The 17,971-nt window shown below is 41.6% G+C and overlaps 1 protein-coding gene across 1 annotated transcript in view; it reads left to right on the forward strand.

Annotated features, from left to right (window-relative positions):
- The first annotated feature begins 5,748 nt into the window (after positions 1 to 5,748).
- The window catches only part of SLC26A4 (solute carrier family 26 (anion exchanger), member 4), a 39,308-nt gene continuing 27,085 nt past the window's right edge, over positions 5,749 to 17,971 (forward strand). Inside the window, exons 1-5 of the mRNA XM_004676931.1 lie at positions 5,749 to 5,906; positions 7,348 to 7,487; positions 14,506 to 14,616; positions 16,002 to 16,186; positions 16,805 to 16,969. Coding sequence (XP_004676988.1) covers positions 5,749 to 5,906; positions 7,348 to 7,487; positions 14,506 to 14,616; positions 16,002 to 16,186; positions 16,805 to 16,969 — 759 coding nt within the window. The remainder of the gene's footprint in view (positions 5,907 to 7,347; positions 7,488 to 14,505; positions 14,617 to 16,001; positions 16,187 to 16,804; positions 16,970 to 17,971) is intronic.

Raw genomic sequence — 17,971 nt, forward strand, 5'->3', positions numbered from 1 at the left:
AAAAAAAAAAATGTGCCCTCTAGACTAAAAAAAAAAACTGACTACCCTTTATTTGAATTAACATAGAATTCAATTAAACCATTCTTGTTATTCACAATGTCACTCAGAAATTTATGGGTATCTATCTATCTATCTATCTATCTATCTATCTATCTATCTATCTACCCATCTATTCATCTATCTATATCTCCATATTTATCAGCTCTAACCTGCCATTAACTGCAAAACTCACAGTTACTTTATGAATCACTAATAAAATAAAACATGTTGCCAATTGAGCTACAGTATAACATTTAATTTGAAGATACATCCTGTTAAAACATGGAAAATGTACATTTTAGAATCATTGAAATAGGACACACATTTTGTGACTTTTTAAAAAGATTTATTTATTTATGCATACAAGAACTGGAGTGGAGGCCAGAGGTGGGGTGAGATGATCCACCAGAGACAGAGTAGGGAGCAGGTCAGATTAACTAAACTACCCAGCTGGGGACAAACAGCAGTGGAGACAGGAGCGGTCTTCTGCATCATGTGGGTCACCTCCCTGAGCTGGGGATTGAACTCATGCTGCAATGGCTGGCAACAGCTTGATAGCTCTGTGTCTCACTCTGTGCGACCAACGAGGCCTATTTTGTGATCTTTGCTAAATGTCTGCTGCACCCACCAGTATGAAGCTAGAGTTTATGCTTTTTTTAAAAAAATCAATATATGTATGACCAGCATTAGTAAAATTTAGATAAACAGTTTTAAAAGTCATCATTGTATTTTTGTTGAGGTATACTTGCCTATAACACGCTATTAATTTTAGGGGTGCAGTAAAAACAAATCCTTCAGTGAATGAGTGATGTGCATACTTAATAGTGGAATTTGTCTGACATTCCAAGTATCTAAATAATAAATGAGCGAATAATTAAAAAATGAGAAATTCTGCAACATTAACTGCAAAAATTAGTGCTGGAAAGTAATTCTATTGTCTGACATTTATTTATAAGTGATGCAACTACATTTCTGGATAGGAGTTCTAGAAACCATTAAATACTGGTAAATGAGAATCACCCACTTCTAAGTTGCACAGTTGGATTTGTATCTTGATTTGTAATTTCTAAGTGAGTAATTTGAGGCATTTAATACAACAAGTAAATTGGGTGGGGAGATTGCTGTCACCTCCTACTCTTATATGTTTTTAAAAGACAGCCAAACTCAGACCTATGAGGAAAAAAAATTTTATACTTTTATAAACTTGTAAAGGAGGACCCTTCCTGTGGAACAGGGTTAAAATCTCATAACTATGGGCCCTCCCTGGTGGCACAGCAGGTTAAAGCACAGCACTGAGAAGCTAAAGCCACTTCAGCATGAGTTCGATCCCCACCTGCCAGGGAGTTACCACATGGCGTGGCAGACCTCCCCCCCCCCCCCCGCTGCTCCCCTTAGCAGTGTACTTTGCTGATCTGCCTGTTCTGCTTCCTGCTCTGTCTCTGGTGAATCCTCTCACCACCCCTGCGCCTCTGGCTTGTACCCCAGTTCTGTGCACATAAATAAATAAATATTTTTTTAAAAAATCTCATAACTATGGAGCTGTTGCCAGTCATTGCTGGCTCAATCCCTGGCTGGGGAGCTGACCCACACAGCGGAGCAGACCCTTATTGTATCACCTGCTGCTCCCCTCAGCAGTGTATTTCAGTTGATCCGCCAGCTCTTACCCCACAGCTCTGTCCTACACCCAGTTCTTGTATATATAAATAAATAAAAATAAACCTTTAAAAAAAAAAAAAACAACCTGTAGAGGCGATGCCATTTTGTTTGTGCACCATTTCATTCTTTTGAAAAGACATTAATAGAAAAAAGCAGTAGCTTCATCCAGAAACATGCAAGCCTTATTACAGTGTAATGATTGAATTAATTCTTACGTAGAAGGATGCAGTTCAAAGTAGAATTCTGTCTATTCTCCAGGGAAGATCATACCCTTTACTCCTATCTGATGGTTTATTTTATCCTCTGAGCCTCAGACATATCTACCCCTCTCATATCTTTGATTCACTACTAACATCCAAACCATCACTGGGTTCTGCTATAAAGTGGCCTGCAGAGTTGACTGGACCAGACTAAGTGTTCTAAATAACAAGTAACAAGTAGCAGAAATCCTTATTAGAGGGGGGTATGGGTTATGATATTGACACAGACTGCCTTCAAATCAATAAAGAACTGTGAATAGCTTAATAAAAAAGAAATGTGTCAGTAAAGAAATGTTGAGTAAGGTTTCTCCCCAGGGAAGCAGGGATTAAAGACATAGTACTATCAATTATCACTAGCCTGCCCAACCCTGCTCCCCTCAGCAGTGTATTTTAGTAGATATTTCTTTTCTGCTCCCCACTGTCTCTAGTGAACCTTCTTACCTCCTGCACCTCTGGTCTATATCCCAGTTTTTGTATGCATAAATAAATACATCTTTTAAAAAAAAGTCAAGTGATCTAGGTGAGTTTCTATTGAACTAAATATGTGAGTTCATAGTAAGAAATCCAAGATACCCATTTGCAAAGTGAAGAAAAATTTGTATGTATTCACCTACAAATATATTTTAAAGACTTTTAAAAAAAAGATTTATTTACTTATGCTTACAGAACTGGGCTACAGGCTAGAGGTGTTGTGGGTGAGAGGATTCACCAGAGACAGAGTGGGGAGCAGAACAGACAGATCAACAAAGTATATTGCTGAGGGGAGCAGCAGGCAGGTCAGGAGAGGTCTGCCACACCATGTGGGTCAGCTCCCTGGCAGGGGATTGAACTTGTGCTATAGTGGCATTGGAGAGCTTCATAATGTGGTGCTTTCACCTGTTGCACCACCAGGGAAAGCCCTGGAAATATATTTTTTATATAAACTTAGCTTATTTTAAAAAAGAAGTCGTAGGCCAATATGTAACGTAATTTTAATTTCTTTAATAAATTATGTTTAAGTTATAGATGCATCTGACTAGAAAACATAGAATTTAATAATGATATGGTAAAAATATAGTGCTTGCCCTCAAGAAATTTTTATCTAGGAAGGGAGGTAAGATTTGCATGTAAATAAAATTATACTGCCAAGTTAGATAGTGAAAGGCATCTTAAGAGAGGGTCAGATGAGATAAAGAGCCAACAGAATCCAGAAAGGGGACTGGATTAATTGACTGAGGGCACAACAATGCTCACAGAAAATATAATGTTTTTTAACCGAAGTTAATGTGTGAGGGTGTATAGAAAGGGCAGAAACTACTTTAAAAAATACTTGTCTCGGGCCCTCTCTGGTGGTGCAGTGGGTTAAAGTACAACACTAAGAAGCTAAAGCCCCTTCAGCATGAGTTTGACCTCCACCCGGGAAGTGACCCATATTGTGCCGCAGACCTCTCCTGGTCTGCCTGCAGCTCTCCTCAGCAGTGTATTTTGTCAATCTGCCTGTTCTACTCCCCAGTCTGTCTCGGGTGAAACCTCTCACCACCTTGCACCTCTGGCCTGTACCCCAGATCTGTATACATTAGTAAATAAATCTTTAAAAAAAATACTTGTCTCTAATGTAGTTGTTACACATCTAACAATAACAATAATAGAAAATGCATGTAGACAACATATGTGGAGAGAGAGAGGCATTTGTTTAGTGTACCCTGCCATTTGTTAATACTTTACATGTTGAATGACATATGGAACCTTATAGAGACTGCAAACTTTATCAAAGGATATTAAGTAGCAACCTGGTTGTCCACTAGATTGCTGTGATATTTCCCCTGAAGAGATAATCCCAAATTGCTCTAGATATTGCTAAGTGTCCCCCTGGAGCAAAACAGTCCTAGTTAAGAACCTTCGGTATGTATGGTTTATAAAAACCTTCTCTGTAGGTAGATAAGAATTCTAAAGCTTATCTAGATTTTGCATTTCTGTCCCTTCCTCAATAATCTTGTTTGGGATAGGTACACTTTTGAAGACCAAGTGTTAGCAATTAATTATTCCTCAAAAAACACAAGCATATTAATAATTTGTCAAGTACAATTCAGGGAATTAACAGTGGGGCTCTCCTAAGAAGAGCTGTTTCTTGGAGCTTATAGAATTGTCATGATATTGTGGGTTTGTATTTCCCAGCTGAATGGAATGGAAGGTTGGTGTCCAGAAGTTCATATTTTGAAGCATCTTTGGCATTTACTCAAAACACTAATAATCAAGCAAGAACCTTACTGTTTACCAAACTCTCCATTCCTTCATATACACCTGTATTAGTCAGTTTTTGCAGGATTCATCCCAGCAGGGATGAGGTGGATAGATCAGATAACCCTCAGTTCCTTCTAGTTTTGATTCCTGTCTAGTCCAGTTTGTTCCTCGTAATTGTTCAGCTGGATAAGAAGAAAGAACTTAATAGTTAAGAAAGGGGACCTTGTTTGTGGAGGAAAGAGGTGGGAAGAGAGAGAATGCATAGACTAAGCATCTGAAATTTGTGAATAAATGAACTCTATATAGTTCCAACGAGAGACTTTTTATAAATCTAAAGTCTTATTAAACGCAAAACTGGTCACTGCTCCTTTCTTCCTCCCCACCAGGTATGAGAGCCTTCTGTCAGAAGGGGGAAGTTTCCTGATTCACACAACCAAGGAGTCAAGGTCAAATCTCCTGGCGATCAATGACCCCTTCTTCCACGCCAGGTTCTGCTCGTTTGTAACAAATTCCCCAGGGACTGTCCCGCCCCTGACCTGGATCCCGCATTAGTAATTGGGAGGATCTGGGTGGCCTCGGCCAGACAGCCAGTAATATTCACAGCCTTACTCGTTCGGGGAAAAAGAAAGATTGCGGGAGGGGTAAGTCTTCCTTCCGGATAGGATGGGGGGGGGGGAGTTGGGGTGGGGTTAGGTAGTTGCTTGTGTGTCCCTCCTGTCGACTAAGGTGCCTCTGTTGCTTCATAAATAAAGCGTCTCACAGCCTTCTGCGCGCGAGCGCTATAAATAATCAAGCAAGAACAGCGCCTGCCAGCGCCTATAAAGGTTGAGGAACGGCCGTTCCCAGGGGCATTCCGGGAAGGGCTCGAGCCAAAGCAGGTGAGCGCGCCACTGAAGATGCAGCCCACCCCACCCGGGCTGGCTAAACTCCGTGGGAGGCATCTCCAAGTGGGGATGGTATGAAGAGTCCAGGCTAGGATTGCGCTGGCAGGGAGCAGTGCAATCTTTTCTGAGAAACTGAGAGCAAGAAAGGAAGCTGGGAAAGGAAGCCCAGGGAAGAAATCTCCACGCACCCAAAGTTCTGCATCTGGGAGAGCGCAACCCGCTGCTGAACTTTGCCTGTGGGTCAGGGAGCGTGGCCAGAGGTCAAATCCCGGCAGGGGGCTCGTGCTTCTCCGCAGCCTGCAGAGCGCTCTCCCAGCGCCCCAGCCAGGATTTGGGCAGCTTTCAGAACGCGGACAGCGCCCTGTCTGCCTACGAGAGGCGACTGGGTCACGCTCCAGAAGACCCCAACGCGGCACTCACTCCCTTGGGAGTCTGCGGCCCGGGGGCAACAGGCTCAGGTTACCGCACCTGCAGGCCCTCAGATAGCCGGGTGCGGGCTGTTGAGCGCCCTTAGGAGGCGTGTTCGGGGCGCCGAGGGCCGCAGCGCGCCGACAAGGCTCTCCGAGATCCACTGCAACAGGTGGGGTCAGAAAGCAGCAAAGGAGCGTTCTCCTCTTTCTATCTCTTCGTTCGCACCTTCTATTCTCTTTCCTCACTCCTCTCCGCGCTTTTCGTCCGCCTCGCAGGTCATGGCAGCGCCGGGCGATAGGACCGAGCCACAGCACGAGTACAGCTGCAACTATGTGGTGTCGCGTCCTGTCTACAGCGAGCTGGCCTTTCAGCAGCAATACGAACAGCGCCTGCAGGAGCGCAAGACTCTGAGGGATCGTCTGACCAAAGGCTGCAGGTAGCGGCCGCACAGTCGCGCGCCCGGAGTGGTGGAACCAGCCTCCTTGGCGCGCGCTGCTGGCGGACCCGGACAGGTCGCCTGGGGCTTCTACCCCTGGCAGGGCTCTGGCTCGGCGGTCCGCGACGCTGTTTTTCCTAGCTGGGGAGTGGCTCAAGTTTTCTCTTGCCGAAGTTACTCTAGTCTCATCTTCGGGGAGAGCGTATTCCGAGAGTTCCATGTGGTTTTGTTCCTCTCCTGAGGAAATCTGGAGGGCGTCTTGAGACCAGTGGGGTTCTGCTGCCGTCTAGTGAATGCCAGGCATGGCAAAGAGGGGAAAGGGACTCGCTTAAAAAAAAAAAAAAAGATGGGTAAATCCATCACCGGATTAGACAGAAGTCTTTGAAAGCCCCGACTCATCTAGATGAGCCACAGAGAGCAAGCAGCAAGCTAGAACACAGGAGAGTGTAGTGTGCTCCAAGTTTTTTCTTCCTAGACAGCGGGATGTCAAAGGGGAATTGGATACCACAGACAAAAGACTAGAGAACTTCAAGTTTTGCCAGATTTCCTTTCTTAAACAACAACTTTCTGCCATAGAACATTTCTCGTACTATACAAAAGTGAACCACAATAGTAACAGTGAACTTGCCTCCATTCTTTATCCATCACCCAACTTCAGAACTTCAGCAAAGACCTATTCAAAGGAAATCTTGTTTCATTTATCGAAATTCATTTGTTCTGCTCCATTTATTTTTTAAAGCAAATTTCACAGTGTATCACTTTCATTATATATGTCTAGGGACTCTGAAACTATAATCACATGTAAAAAAGTTCTAATTCCTTATATAAAAAATTGAGTCAACATTAAAATGCCGAATGGCTTTAGAAATATCATTTAACGGATATTTTATTTGAATGAGGATTCAAGTGATGTCCACCTACTATTCATATTTTTAATCTATAGATTATTAAAGTATTAAGTAGCAAAGTACAAGGTATACATTCATGATCTGAAGATTTTTTGTAAAAACTGGCTCAAAGCAGCTTGTATTGCCAAAATATACAGAACATGTTTGTTTTTCTTTAAAGAAAAAGAGAAGAAGTAGAAGAAGGCGCCTGGGTTAGAAGTCTGAAAATTAATCTCCATTTAGAGTCTGCACATTGATCAATCTGTGGCTGGACCAGAAAATGGGTTCTTGTGTAGGGATATTTTCTCAGAGGATTAAAAAGGTGGAAGAGGGAGGGGAATACTTAATCCTGTGTTTTCTAGTACAGTGCATTTAATAGAGAAAATAGAGTTCTTGGCAAAAGCATGGTAAGCACTTTAGAGTTAGTATTTTCTGGGCAATTTTCTGTTTCTAAATAGTTACAAACATTAGCAGAATTTAATTCAACATTTGTAATCTGTGTATGGTTGTGAATGAGCCTGGATGGGAAACCCAGTTCCCTTGCTTTTGAACAGTTGCTCCAGAAGGAAAGCCATTGGTGTGCTGAAGACTCTCCTGCCTGTCTTGGACTGGCTCCCCAAGTACCGAGTTAAAGAATGGCTGCTTAGTGACATCATTTCAGGAGTTAGTACTGGGCTGGTGGCTACACTGCAAGGTAAGATATCTGTGACTGGGCTCCCAATGAGTGGGAGTCAGACTCCAGTCACAGTTCTTAACAGCCCCCTGGGTCCGATCAGTCTATACCAAATGCTTGCTCACACTCCAAGGCCTTCATCTTTCCTCTACAGCCTCAGGTGAAGAGAATTACCTCTTTCCTCCGCCTCCTTAGCATTCTCTTTCCAGTAAGCCCTGCTCTTCTCTAGATGCCTGTCTCCAGCTATATCCTCTCATCTAAGCATTGACTTCTCAACTTTAACTGATCACAGTTCATAGTAATAGTGCGCAATCTGTAAATATATATCTCATGTTTTGTGAAATAATATTTACCTGCACTATAAGTGACATATTCTAACATTTGCTATTCTATTCTATTCATACACTTCAAATGATGACTGTAGTCCACTAAAATACTTTCCATCACATGCATTATCTTGACCTGCATCTTGAAACTGACTTATGGGCAGCCACAAAAATACTTTCTGCCCCTTCCCTTATTCATTCTCTTATGTTAATCTTCTGGCAAGATGTTACAACATTGATGGTTATTTTTTTAAAAAGATTTATTTATTTAGGCATACAGAACTGGGTACAGGCCACAGAACCAGGGGTGGTGAGGGGATTCACCAGAGACAGAGTGGGGAGCAGGACAGACAGATAGACAGGGGACCAGTGGGCAAGGCAGGAGAGGTCTGCTGTGCCATGTGGGTCACCTCCGGGGCCAGGGACCAAACTCACATTGAGGCAGCTGTGGCTAGCTTGCAGTGCTGTGTCCCACTGAGCCACCAGGGAGGGCCTGGTGGTTATTTTTTTTCCAGCCGGACTATGTCAAATTTCATAAGCATCTTGGAAATTTGTTGCATAGTTGGTGAATAGCAATATGGCATTCTCTTCTGTTTTTCATCTTGTTTCTCCTCCTCCCCTAACTCAACAAAGCCCTTGGGCCAGGAAAACAGAAAAATCATTAAATTTATTATAATTGTATGGAGTACTGGTATGCCAGGCTCTAGGTATGTTGACATAAGATGCACTTCCTGCTTTCAAGGTTCTTGTGGTTCATCAGAGGAACTCGATAGTAATAATTCAATATAACAGTTGTGGCAAGGGTTGTATAGCTTGCTAGAAGAGTTCAAACAGGACTCAACCTAGCCTTAGGGCATTAGAAATGATTTTCTGGAGGTTGAGGTGTCAAAACTGACACCTCAAGAGGTTAAGTCTGAGTTTGGAAATGATTTAGGTGTGGTGGAAATGTATGTAGAAAGATGACTTGAAATAGACTATTTCAGAAGCTAGTAGTAATTGTTGAGAAATTAAAACCAGTCAGGAAATGAGTAGCAGAGGAAAAAGTCCTGAGCCCAAGCCCCTAAAGACTATGCCAACACACTGAATCAGTTCAACTAACAGAAGAATTTAGCTCGGTGCATTTGCACATTGAAAATGCAATTGGGGGCCCTCCCTGGTGGCGCAGGTGGTTAAAGTACAGCACTAAGAAGCTAAAGCCACTTCAGCGTGAGTTCGATTCCTGCCTGCCCCAGAGGTGATCCACATGGCACAGCAGACCTCTCCTGACCTGCCTGCTGCTCCCCTCAGCAGTGTACTTCGTCGATCTGCCTGTTCTGCTCCCCACTCTGTCTCTGGTGAATCCTCTCGCCCTCCACATCTCTGGCCTTTACCCCAGTTCTGTATGAATAAATAAATAAATCTTAAAAAAAATAAAACAAGGATGAGAGAGGTGGTTAGGACTGTACAGCTCACAAATTACATGATGGACGTATCCCTTTGTCCAAGATCATGGAGCTGGCAGTTAGTAGAAGTGGGATTTGAACCCAGAGCCCAATTCATGGACCTTAATTTATATCTCATGTAGTTTCTTACTTTATGAGTAATACGTTTTCAGAAAAATTATCTATATAATATCTTTAGTATATCTCTGTAAGATGAAAGACTAACCTGGCTCTTCCATATACTCATTCGTCACCTGTCATTGATTCCATAAATATTTATAGAGCTGTTCTGTATATTCGGTGGCAGCTGTGGGGATTCAGTGGTTTATTGAAAGGCATGGGCACTAGTTTCATGCACTTCATTTCAAGAGGTGGGCGGTGAATGAAATGAATAGATAAATAGAAAGATAATTACAGATTGTGGCATTCATTGTAGTGAATGAAACATATTATAATAGGGATTTATTTGGGGAGGGAGGGTCAGTCTTAGAATGATCAAGGAAGAGTAAACTTTTGTTAGAGGCCAAAGGATGAGAAGACAGGCATGGTAAGAGCAGACTGGAGACCATACTAACTGTGCAACAACCCTTGGGCCAAAAACAGTTTAGCATGTTTCTGTGGAATGGGAGGAATTCCAACACGGGCGTGGGCAGAGAGCAGCTAAGGTAGGGGTGGGGAACGGATAGTTAGCAGTGCCCTGGGTACTTCACATGCCTCCCCTTCCTCCCAATCCTGAGGACAGTGTATACCAGTTTGAACCAGACCAAGCAGGAGGTAGGCAGGTGTGCAGAGCTGTATTTTGGAGCAAGAATTACTAATCTATAGTGATAAGCATAATGGAGATGAAAATCACAGATGACTCTGAAGGTTTTGGCTTGAGCAACTAGTTATGTCATTGATTACAAAGACAAAGACTAGCAGAGGAACAGGTTTGGGATGGTAGCCAAGAATTTCACTTTGCACATGTTAGGTTTGAGATGTGTGTGAGTGATGCCAAAAGTAGAGAGAGGTCAGAGAGAGGTTTGGGCAAGCTGTGAGTCAGGGAAGCTTTCTGCTTGGGGGTTTTGTAAAGGAGTGGAATATCTGTGCTCTCTTAGGCAGGAAGGGCAGACAGGCAGAGAAGAGCTGGTGTACTCAGGTCTGGGAGGTGAGAAAGCCATAGAGAAAAAGCCCAAGGTGAAGCATTACCTGAGAGTGGACTCTGAAAGTTAGTGAAAAAGACCAGTTGGGAAGATGCTGGGTCAGAAGTGGAGAGGAGGGATTTTTAAAAAAGGATGGAGGGACCAATTGTGCCAAGCTCCTTGAAGGGAGAGCGCACAGTGATGGAACACATGTGATACTTTTAGGTTTGCTGGAAAGAAGTGTAGAAAATGGCTGGAACTGGGGGAAGATAAGGGATGAATGTTGAGTGCTTTTAATATGGGAGATACTGGAATATATTTGTGTACTAATGGGAATGATGTAGTAGGAAAAAGATCAGTGGTCCAGAGGTGGAGGAAAAGCAACTAATTGTGAGAAGGAACCAAGAAGCACAGGTTCAAGGGCAGAAATGGGGGGGGTTTGCTCCTTAAGCAGGAGGGATATTTCTGCCATTTTCAAAAGGAGACAGACAGGCAAAATGGTGTAGACATAGAGAGGTTGAGAACGTTGGTGAGCAAACAAATCAGGGCCATCTCTATTTTTGGATGAAGACTAAGATTCATTTTTCAGTTCTGGTCTGTGTAGAGAAGGGATGTGCATAGTTTGAGAAAAGCAAGGGAAGTTTGAATCATACTTAGGAGAAATTGGAGTTGGATTGACATGCAGTGTCCAGCGGGAGCTCCTGATCATGAATTTTACATAAAACTTGTCAGTCCCAATGTGATGTCCCTCTTTCATGTTAGAGACCAGCTCAGATGCTGTCATGGAAATTATGGATGTTTGGGTTCTGCCAGTAGAGGGTCTTGCCAGGCAAGAAGAGAGGGGAATTAAGGGAGCTTAGAGCATTTGTGCAATCCCAGCGACAAGGAGGAAAGTGAAGACAGGAGACAGAAGAAAGTGGATTAGAAGCCTCTTAAGGATAAAGAATGTTCTAATACAGATTCTGGAGGAGGTGAACTGGAAGAGTAAGGGGCTGAAGTTGAGAAAGGAAAGCCCAATATTGAGATTTTAGAGGTAGTCTTGGACTTTAGGGATGGCATAACCACAGACTGGGCAGCTATGGAATCGGGGGCTGGGGCGTGGAACTGAAAAAAGAAGACAGGTCCAAGTCACTGTGCAATTGGTCTCTGTTAAGGAAAATGGAATTTTTATGACTCCTATTATTTGAAAAAAGTCTCATCAAGCAGCAAAAGTTCAATGCAGCTCTTTCAGTGCTATTTTTTATTCACAGTTATGGGAGCTTGCTTTCCACTTTTGCTTTCTAGATGCTTCCATATGTTTATCAGCACCAACTTTATCAACATATGTAACCATCCTACACATTAAAGGTATCAACACAGAAATTCCATGGTTTAAACTGATGGCTTAGGTTTCTTTACAAATTGTATAATTAAAAAATGGCTCTAAGTTCCTTAAAAGTAAAGGTGATTACATATATTTCAGTAGCAATTGTCCCTAAGTAGGACATTATATGAAAAGCTCCCCATTTTCCAAGACTCTAAGTATTGCAGAGCCCAGTTTGGGCAGTGAAAATTTGAAAAGTATGTAGAAAATAGGTGTGCTTTCATTGTCCTTTATTTTTCCTAACTTATCTTAGTGAGTCATCTTCCCATTCTGTGTTCTGGAAACACTGGTTATAGCAGTTCTTCGTATTTGATATATTTAAACAATTTTATTAGCAATACATCTTTTTCTGAGCTGCAAACTCTGTCAGGGCAGAGACTTTGTTTTGTTCACTCCTGTATTCTTCCAGACCTAGAATAATGTCTGGAACATAATCAGTACTTGCCGAATGAATGAATAAATGCATACTCGTTGCAGAAAACTTAAAAATACATATAAGGAACATGAAAAAAATGCTTCTATACAAACTAGACATCATCTTTGATCTTGCCTTTTATACCTAAAATGCATTAATCTAAAGGCATTATATCTAAAAGACTTTAATTTCTTAGTAAATACCCTGCTAGATAGGTAAATGCATATCTATATAGAAATATAAAAAAAGTCTGTGAATGATCAACTATAAGATTCCCGATAGTAATTGCCTTCTGAGAATGGAGGGAAGAAAGGATGTGACTTAGGAATAATATACCGAGAGTTTCAGCTGTGCTGGCACTCTTTCTTTTAGCTGGAGGGTGGATTGTACGTTAAGTTACTTAATCAGGCTTTTTACGCCACTGGCCTCTGTGGTGTCACCTGTGGGCTTGATTGTGTCCACGCAGAAGGTTCGTGGACACGGGGCAAGCAGGCCTGACTGTGGACCCCTGGAGAATGGCGTGTGCGCATGTGAAGGTGTGTGCGCATGTGCGGGTGTGTGCGCATGTGCGGGTGTGTGCGCATGTGCGAGTGTGTGCGCATGTGCGGGTGTGTGCGCATGTGCAGTGTGCGCCAAGGCCAGGCGGGAAGTATAAAATGCGGCATCACCCTGGGGAGGGGCCACCAGCTCCAGTCTGCATGCTGGCTTGTTTCCTTTGCTCGTCATTGAAACCTGCAATGATGGCGCCAAGGGCTGCCAGGTTCTCACTAAACTGTGAGAACGGTGAACCTCCCCAGTCTGCTGTGGCTGTGCAACATGGGTAGATGGGCCTTTACCTGACAAACCTCTTTACCAATTTCTGTGCATACATGTTTATTTTTACGAAAGTAGGAATGGGTATACTGACCATGGTTTTGAATTTTTTCACTGTTTTCCTTTTCTTCAGATTTCTCCATATTAGTAAATATATTTCTATACATGACATCAATTTATTTTACAGAATCACAAGGTATAAAGTAAAATCTAGTTAACCTTTTCTTAATTTTGAGACATTCTGTAAATAACTTGGGGCAACTGTGGCCAGTATAACTGGGTCGCTGCCAGTATTTTTTTTTTAAATACTTTTATAAATGTCATTCTTTATTGATGACTCAAGGGTCAGAGGGCTGTATTCTCTCTCATTGTGGATGAGTGAAATGTGGGGTTTAACATGGAGTAAGAAGTGCTCACTGCCTAAGAAATAGTCCATTTAGGAGCAGAAAGCATCGCTGCACCTGCCAGCCCCGCGTGCCAGGAGGCTGAGGTTAATTTGCCCAACAGGTGCCCTGAGGTTCACAGACCTGCGAGGGGAGCTGGGGGGTGCAAGGGGCTGGCCGCCTGCAGACGCGCTCCTTCTCAAGGGCAGAGCTGCATTGCCCACTGTGATGTACAATCGTCATATGTACTTTTTTGTTTGAATCTAATTTCTCTTGCCCAACAAGAAAGGAGAAAGGGCGATTCAGGAATGGCGATGTCTCTTAGACCGTATAGAAACCATCCAGACAAACTGTCGTTGAGCAAAACGGGTGTGAGCCTCTCGACTGAACTGACGAAATTTTTTTCTTTAACTTTTACTGAGGTAACTTTGGTTTACGTATTAAAAGTCTGTATTAAAAGTGTAGGCTCTTTCGGCCCTCCCTGGTGGCGCAGCGGGTTAAAGCACAGCACTGAGAATCTAAAGCCGCTTCCACATGAGTTCGATTCCCGCCTGCCCCGGAGGAGACCACATGGCGTGGCAGACCTCTCCTGACCCGCCCTCTGCTCCCCTCAGCAGTGTACTTCATCGATCTACCTGTTCTGTTCCCCACTCTGTCTCTGGTGAAGCCTCTCACCGCCCCTGAGCCTCTGGCCTGTAACCCTGTTCTGTATGCACAAATAAATAAATCTTTAAAAAAAAAAATAAATAAAATAAATAAATAAATAAAAAAAGTGTAGGCTCTTTCAACCCCCCACCCCACAGCTTGAGGCACTGATGCCATAGCGCACCCACCATCAAAGCACCCACAGTCCTTCCACCATGCGCTGCCCCCCGCCCCACCCCCGAGCTTTGTTCTAGCTCATGCCTCCTCTTTGAGAACTTATGACATTTTTAATCAGCCACTGCCTTGACATTTTTCCACTTGTCTGATCAGCAGATGATTGAATTACGGATCAACTGAGTCAATTCATTTGAGCAGGTGATGCGTGTAGATGCAATCACTAGCCTGCCCAATTGGGATCATGTTCTGCATCCTACCAGAGCCACCCAGGACAAGCTGCAGACGGAAACTATGTACTAAAAGGTTTTTGTTTGTACACTGGAAAGATACCGTGACTTGTTTGTGAGTCTGATCCTTCTGGGATGTGTTTTTCAGGCATGGCGTACGCTCTGCTAGCAGCGGTTCCCGTCGGCTTTGGTCTATATTCTGCCTTTTTCCCTATCCTGACATATTTTTTCTTTGGAACATCAAGACACATCTCCGTTGGTAATTATAAGCATAGACTACCATTGTATTTATTCATGTTTAATATGTGTGGTTTATTATGTGTATTATGCGTTTATATCTTGGTTACTGTTTTCCAGGGAAATTAGGCCTCAGTGCTTTGCCTGCTGCTTCTATTCGATGATGCAATGGCTTTTAAAATACTATGCCATTAGTTAGCTTTATCCTTAACTTTTTTTAAGAAGCAGAGAAAATGGGAAGATTTTTAAATTATGGCCTATCTTCAACTTATAGCATGTTTTGATTTTTTAAGATGTAATTTGACTCCATATTTAGAGAAGTGTTCTCTTCCAAAATGAAAAGGGACATTGGAAAAAAATCAAGAGGTCTTTGAAGGTACTGTCTTTCTAGACTAACAGCATTTACTGAATTATGTTCATCAAATACATATTCATTATTTCATTAAAGAACATACAAATTTTAAGTCACTAATATTGGAAGGCTGGCAAAATCCTGCCAAAACAATTTAGACATTAAGCTTGGCTTTGTTTCTTGGTATGGCTCAAAATAGGTTTATTTCCTGTCTTTCTTAAAATCTGAATTCTCTTTTGCTAGAATGTTCTAGCAAGTGAATGTTTTAATGCTATTTTGTGACTTTGACATTTATACTAGAGATAATTTTGCTCCTACATCCATCTGCTGGCTAGACGTGTTTACCTGGACAATCCTCTTGAAACAAATACAGCCATGTACTGTGTCCCCAACCCACATCCTTGTCCTTAGTTGTATCTCCCTTAGTATCTAGCATATTGCTGTGTCATTAGAAGGAGACCAAAGATAGGTCTTTCATGACCAAAGAACAGAATCATCATCATGATGAATAAAAAAAAAAAATTATATGTGAGCAGAGCAGTTGCTAGAAGGAAAGGACTATTAAATCTACAAGAAAAAGAAAAAAACTACACATGTTCTTCGCAGTTTCTTTATTTATACACTGTGATATTGGGCAAAGTATTCACTTACATAGACCATCAAGATTTTGGATGTATCAGGAGATGAGTGTAAGTGAAAAAAAAAAAAAAAAAAAAAGATGGATCAAGTAAAGACAGATTGCATGCCACCTCCACCAGGAAACCTTCCCTGACGAACCCTCTGCCACCCCTCCTGAAACCTATATGTGTGAAGCTCACACGAACGTAGGTCACCTTCCTGTGTACATACAAAGCATCCTGAGTGCTCTATTATAATTGTCTGTCTACATGGTTCTCTTGTTCCTTTAAGGGTCACAGAAACATTCATGTTTTAGTATCTTTGGTGAAGAAATCAAATCACGCCTACTTACTTCACACATCTTTCTAATTCTATATAGACACAAACCTAAACATTTGTGGTGAATAACTATTAATTGATAGAAACTTTCCCCCCAGGACCTTTCCCAGTGGTCAGTTTAATGGTGGGATCCGTTGTTCTGAGTTTGGCACCCGATGAAGACTTTGTTATATCCAGCAGCAATGGGACGGCATTGAATACGACCGTCATAGACTTTGCGGCAAGAGATACAGCACGAGTTTTAATTGCAAGCACACTTACTCTTTTGGTTGGAGTCATACAGGTAACGGACTTATCAATAAAATATGGATTGGTGTGACTTTTACTTGAAATAACTAAATAAAAATCCTATTTTCTTAATAATTAATTTAAAAGGGAAACAAAGCAGTTGCCCAAAAGTTATTTTCTAAATTTTATCATTTTAGACCCAATACTAAAATAGTCAGCATGACCCTACTTATTTAGACTCATTTGTCATCAGTCAGAGACAGGAAAAAAAAAAAAAAGGAAGAATATGTGTGATTTAAATGAGGATGAGGGAAGTGGCTATAAAGCAGAAAAATATATACTGGTGAGCTGAACCATGGGATCAGAATGTCATAGAAAGAGTCCACATGATTTTTGCTCTTCTAGCACATAATCTAGGATACTTCCAGGTATTGTGAAATATCTTGAAATAATGAAATAATAGAAAACCATTAAATAAGGTTTTTTAATTTCAGAGTGGTAGAGGAGAGAAAAGGGGCATTACAAAAATCACATGTGTCTCTTACAAGTATGCTGTGTTATAGGCAGGCCACCAGAGTTTTAATTGCCGTTAAATTTAACGATTAATATTTCAAGAGAGTTGGTTCTTTTCCCAGGGAGACATTTCATTTTCCCTTCTTTCTTCTTGTTCTAGTTGATCTTTGGGGGTTTGCAGATTGGCTTCATAGTGCGGTACTTGGCAGATCCTTTGGTTGGCGGATTCACAACAGCTGCTGCTTTCCAAGTGTTTGTCTCACAGCTAAAGATTGTCCTCAACGTTTCAACCCAAAACTATAATGGAGTTCTCTCCATTATCTATGTAAGTGTTGCTTCTTCCTCCAGGAATGCTTACTGAGAAAAATGAATTCTTTCCTCCTTAACCTGAGTCTGGAGAGTTTATATTTCCTGATGGTTGTATATTTTGGGAACCACTGAAAACACACAGAGAAGCAAATACATCGGGACTAACATCCAATAAGGCAGATTTTGCAAATCATTGCTCTCAATTGGTCCAGTGGATTCAGAAGGGTCACTCTATTTAAAAATATTAGTAAAAACAAAGTCCAGTGAAATCTGGTCTTGGCTACAACAGATTTGAGTTCTAGACCCAACTTGGCCTCTGGCAACTAAATGAACTTAGGCACATTATATAAAATAGTGGTTAAAAACTCAAGATGGACATAGATGACATGGATTTTGGTCCCGATTCTACTCTTTATTGGCCAATTTGAGCGAATCACCATGCCTTGCTTTCCTTCTGCGAAATGGATTTGATAATAGCATTTACTAAATAAGTTAAATGAGGATAGATGAGAAGAACTTGGACCACAGTCTCACATATGACAAGTCCTTAAAAAAGTAGTTATTTTTAAATTATTATTTCACATCTCAAGACTTCTTTTCTATTTGCAAAATGAAATGATTGGAAATGTAGCTTCCTTCTAACTCTGAGTCCATCAATTGCATAATGTAAATGTCTGAGCAATTATAGATGAAAAGGAACATTAGATTCAGAGATGATTCAACATGCAAAAGAGATGCAAAAGAAGGATGTAGATCACACTAATTAGATTTGAAAAAGTTCTTGGATCTAAGCAAATGTTCTATATAAAGCATGTTATTGATGCTTAAAAATGGTGATAATAGTAACATGATGTCACCCTAGTTTGGGGGAAATAATACTATGCAAAATTAATGTGCCAACATTAACAATGGCATTAGAGTCCTTTAAACCTAAAACAGTGTAAGGTCATGCAATTAGTGAGGTGATCATACATTTGGTCAACTTCACAACTGTGCAATAATCCCACATTACTCCATC

The sequence above is a fragment of the Condylura cristata genome, unplaced genomic scaffold (assembly GCF_000260355.1).
Source record: "Condylura cristata isolate star-nosed mole 26May11 unplaced genomic scaffold, ConCri1.0 scaffold00005, whole genome shotgun sequence".
Taxonomy (NCBI): Eukaryota; Metazoa; Chordata; class Mammalia; order Eulipotyphla; family Talpidae; genus Condylura; species Condylura cristata.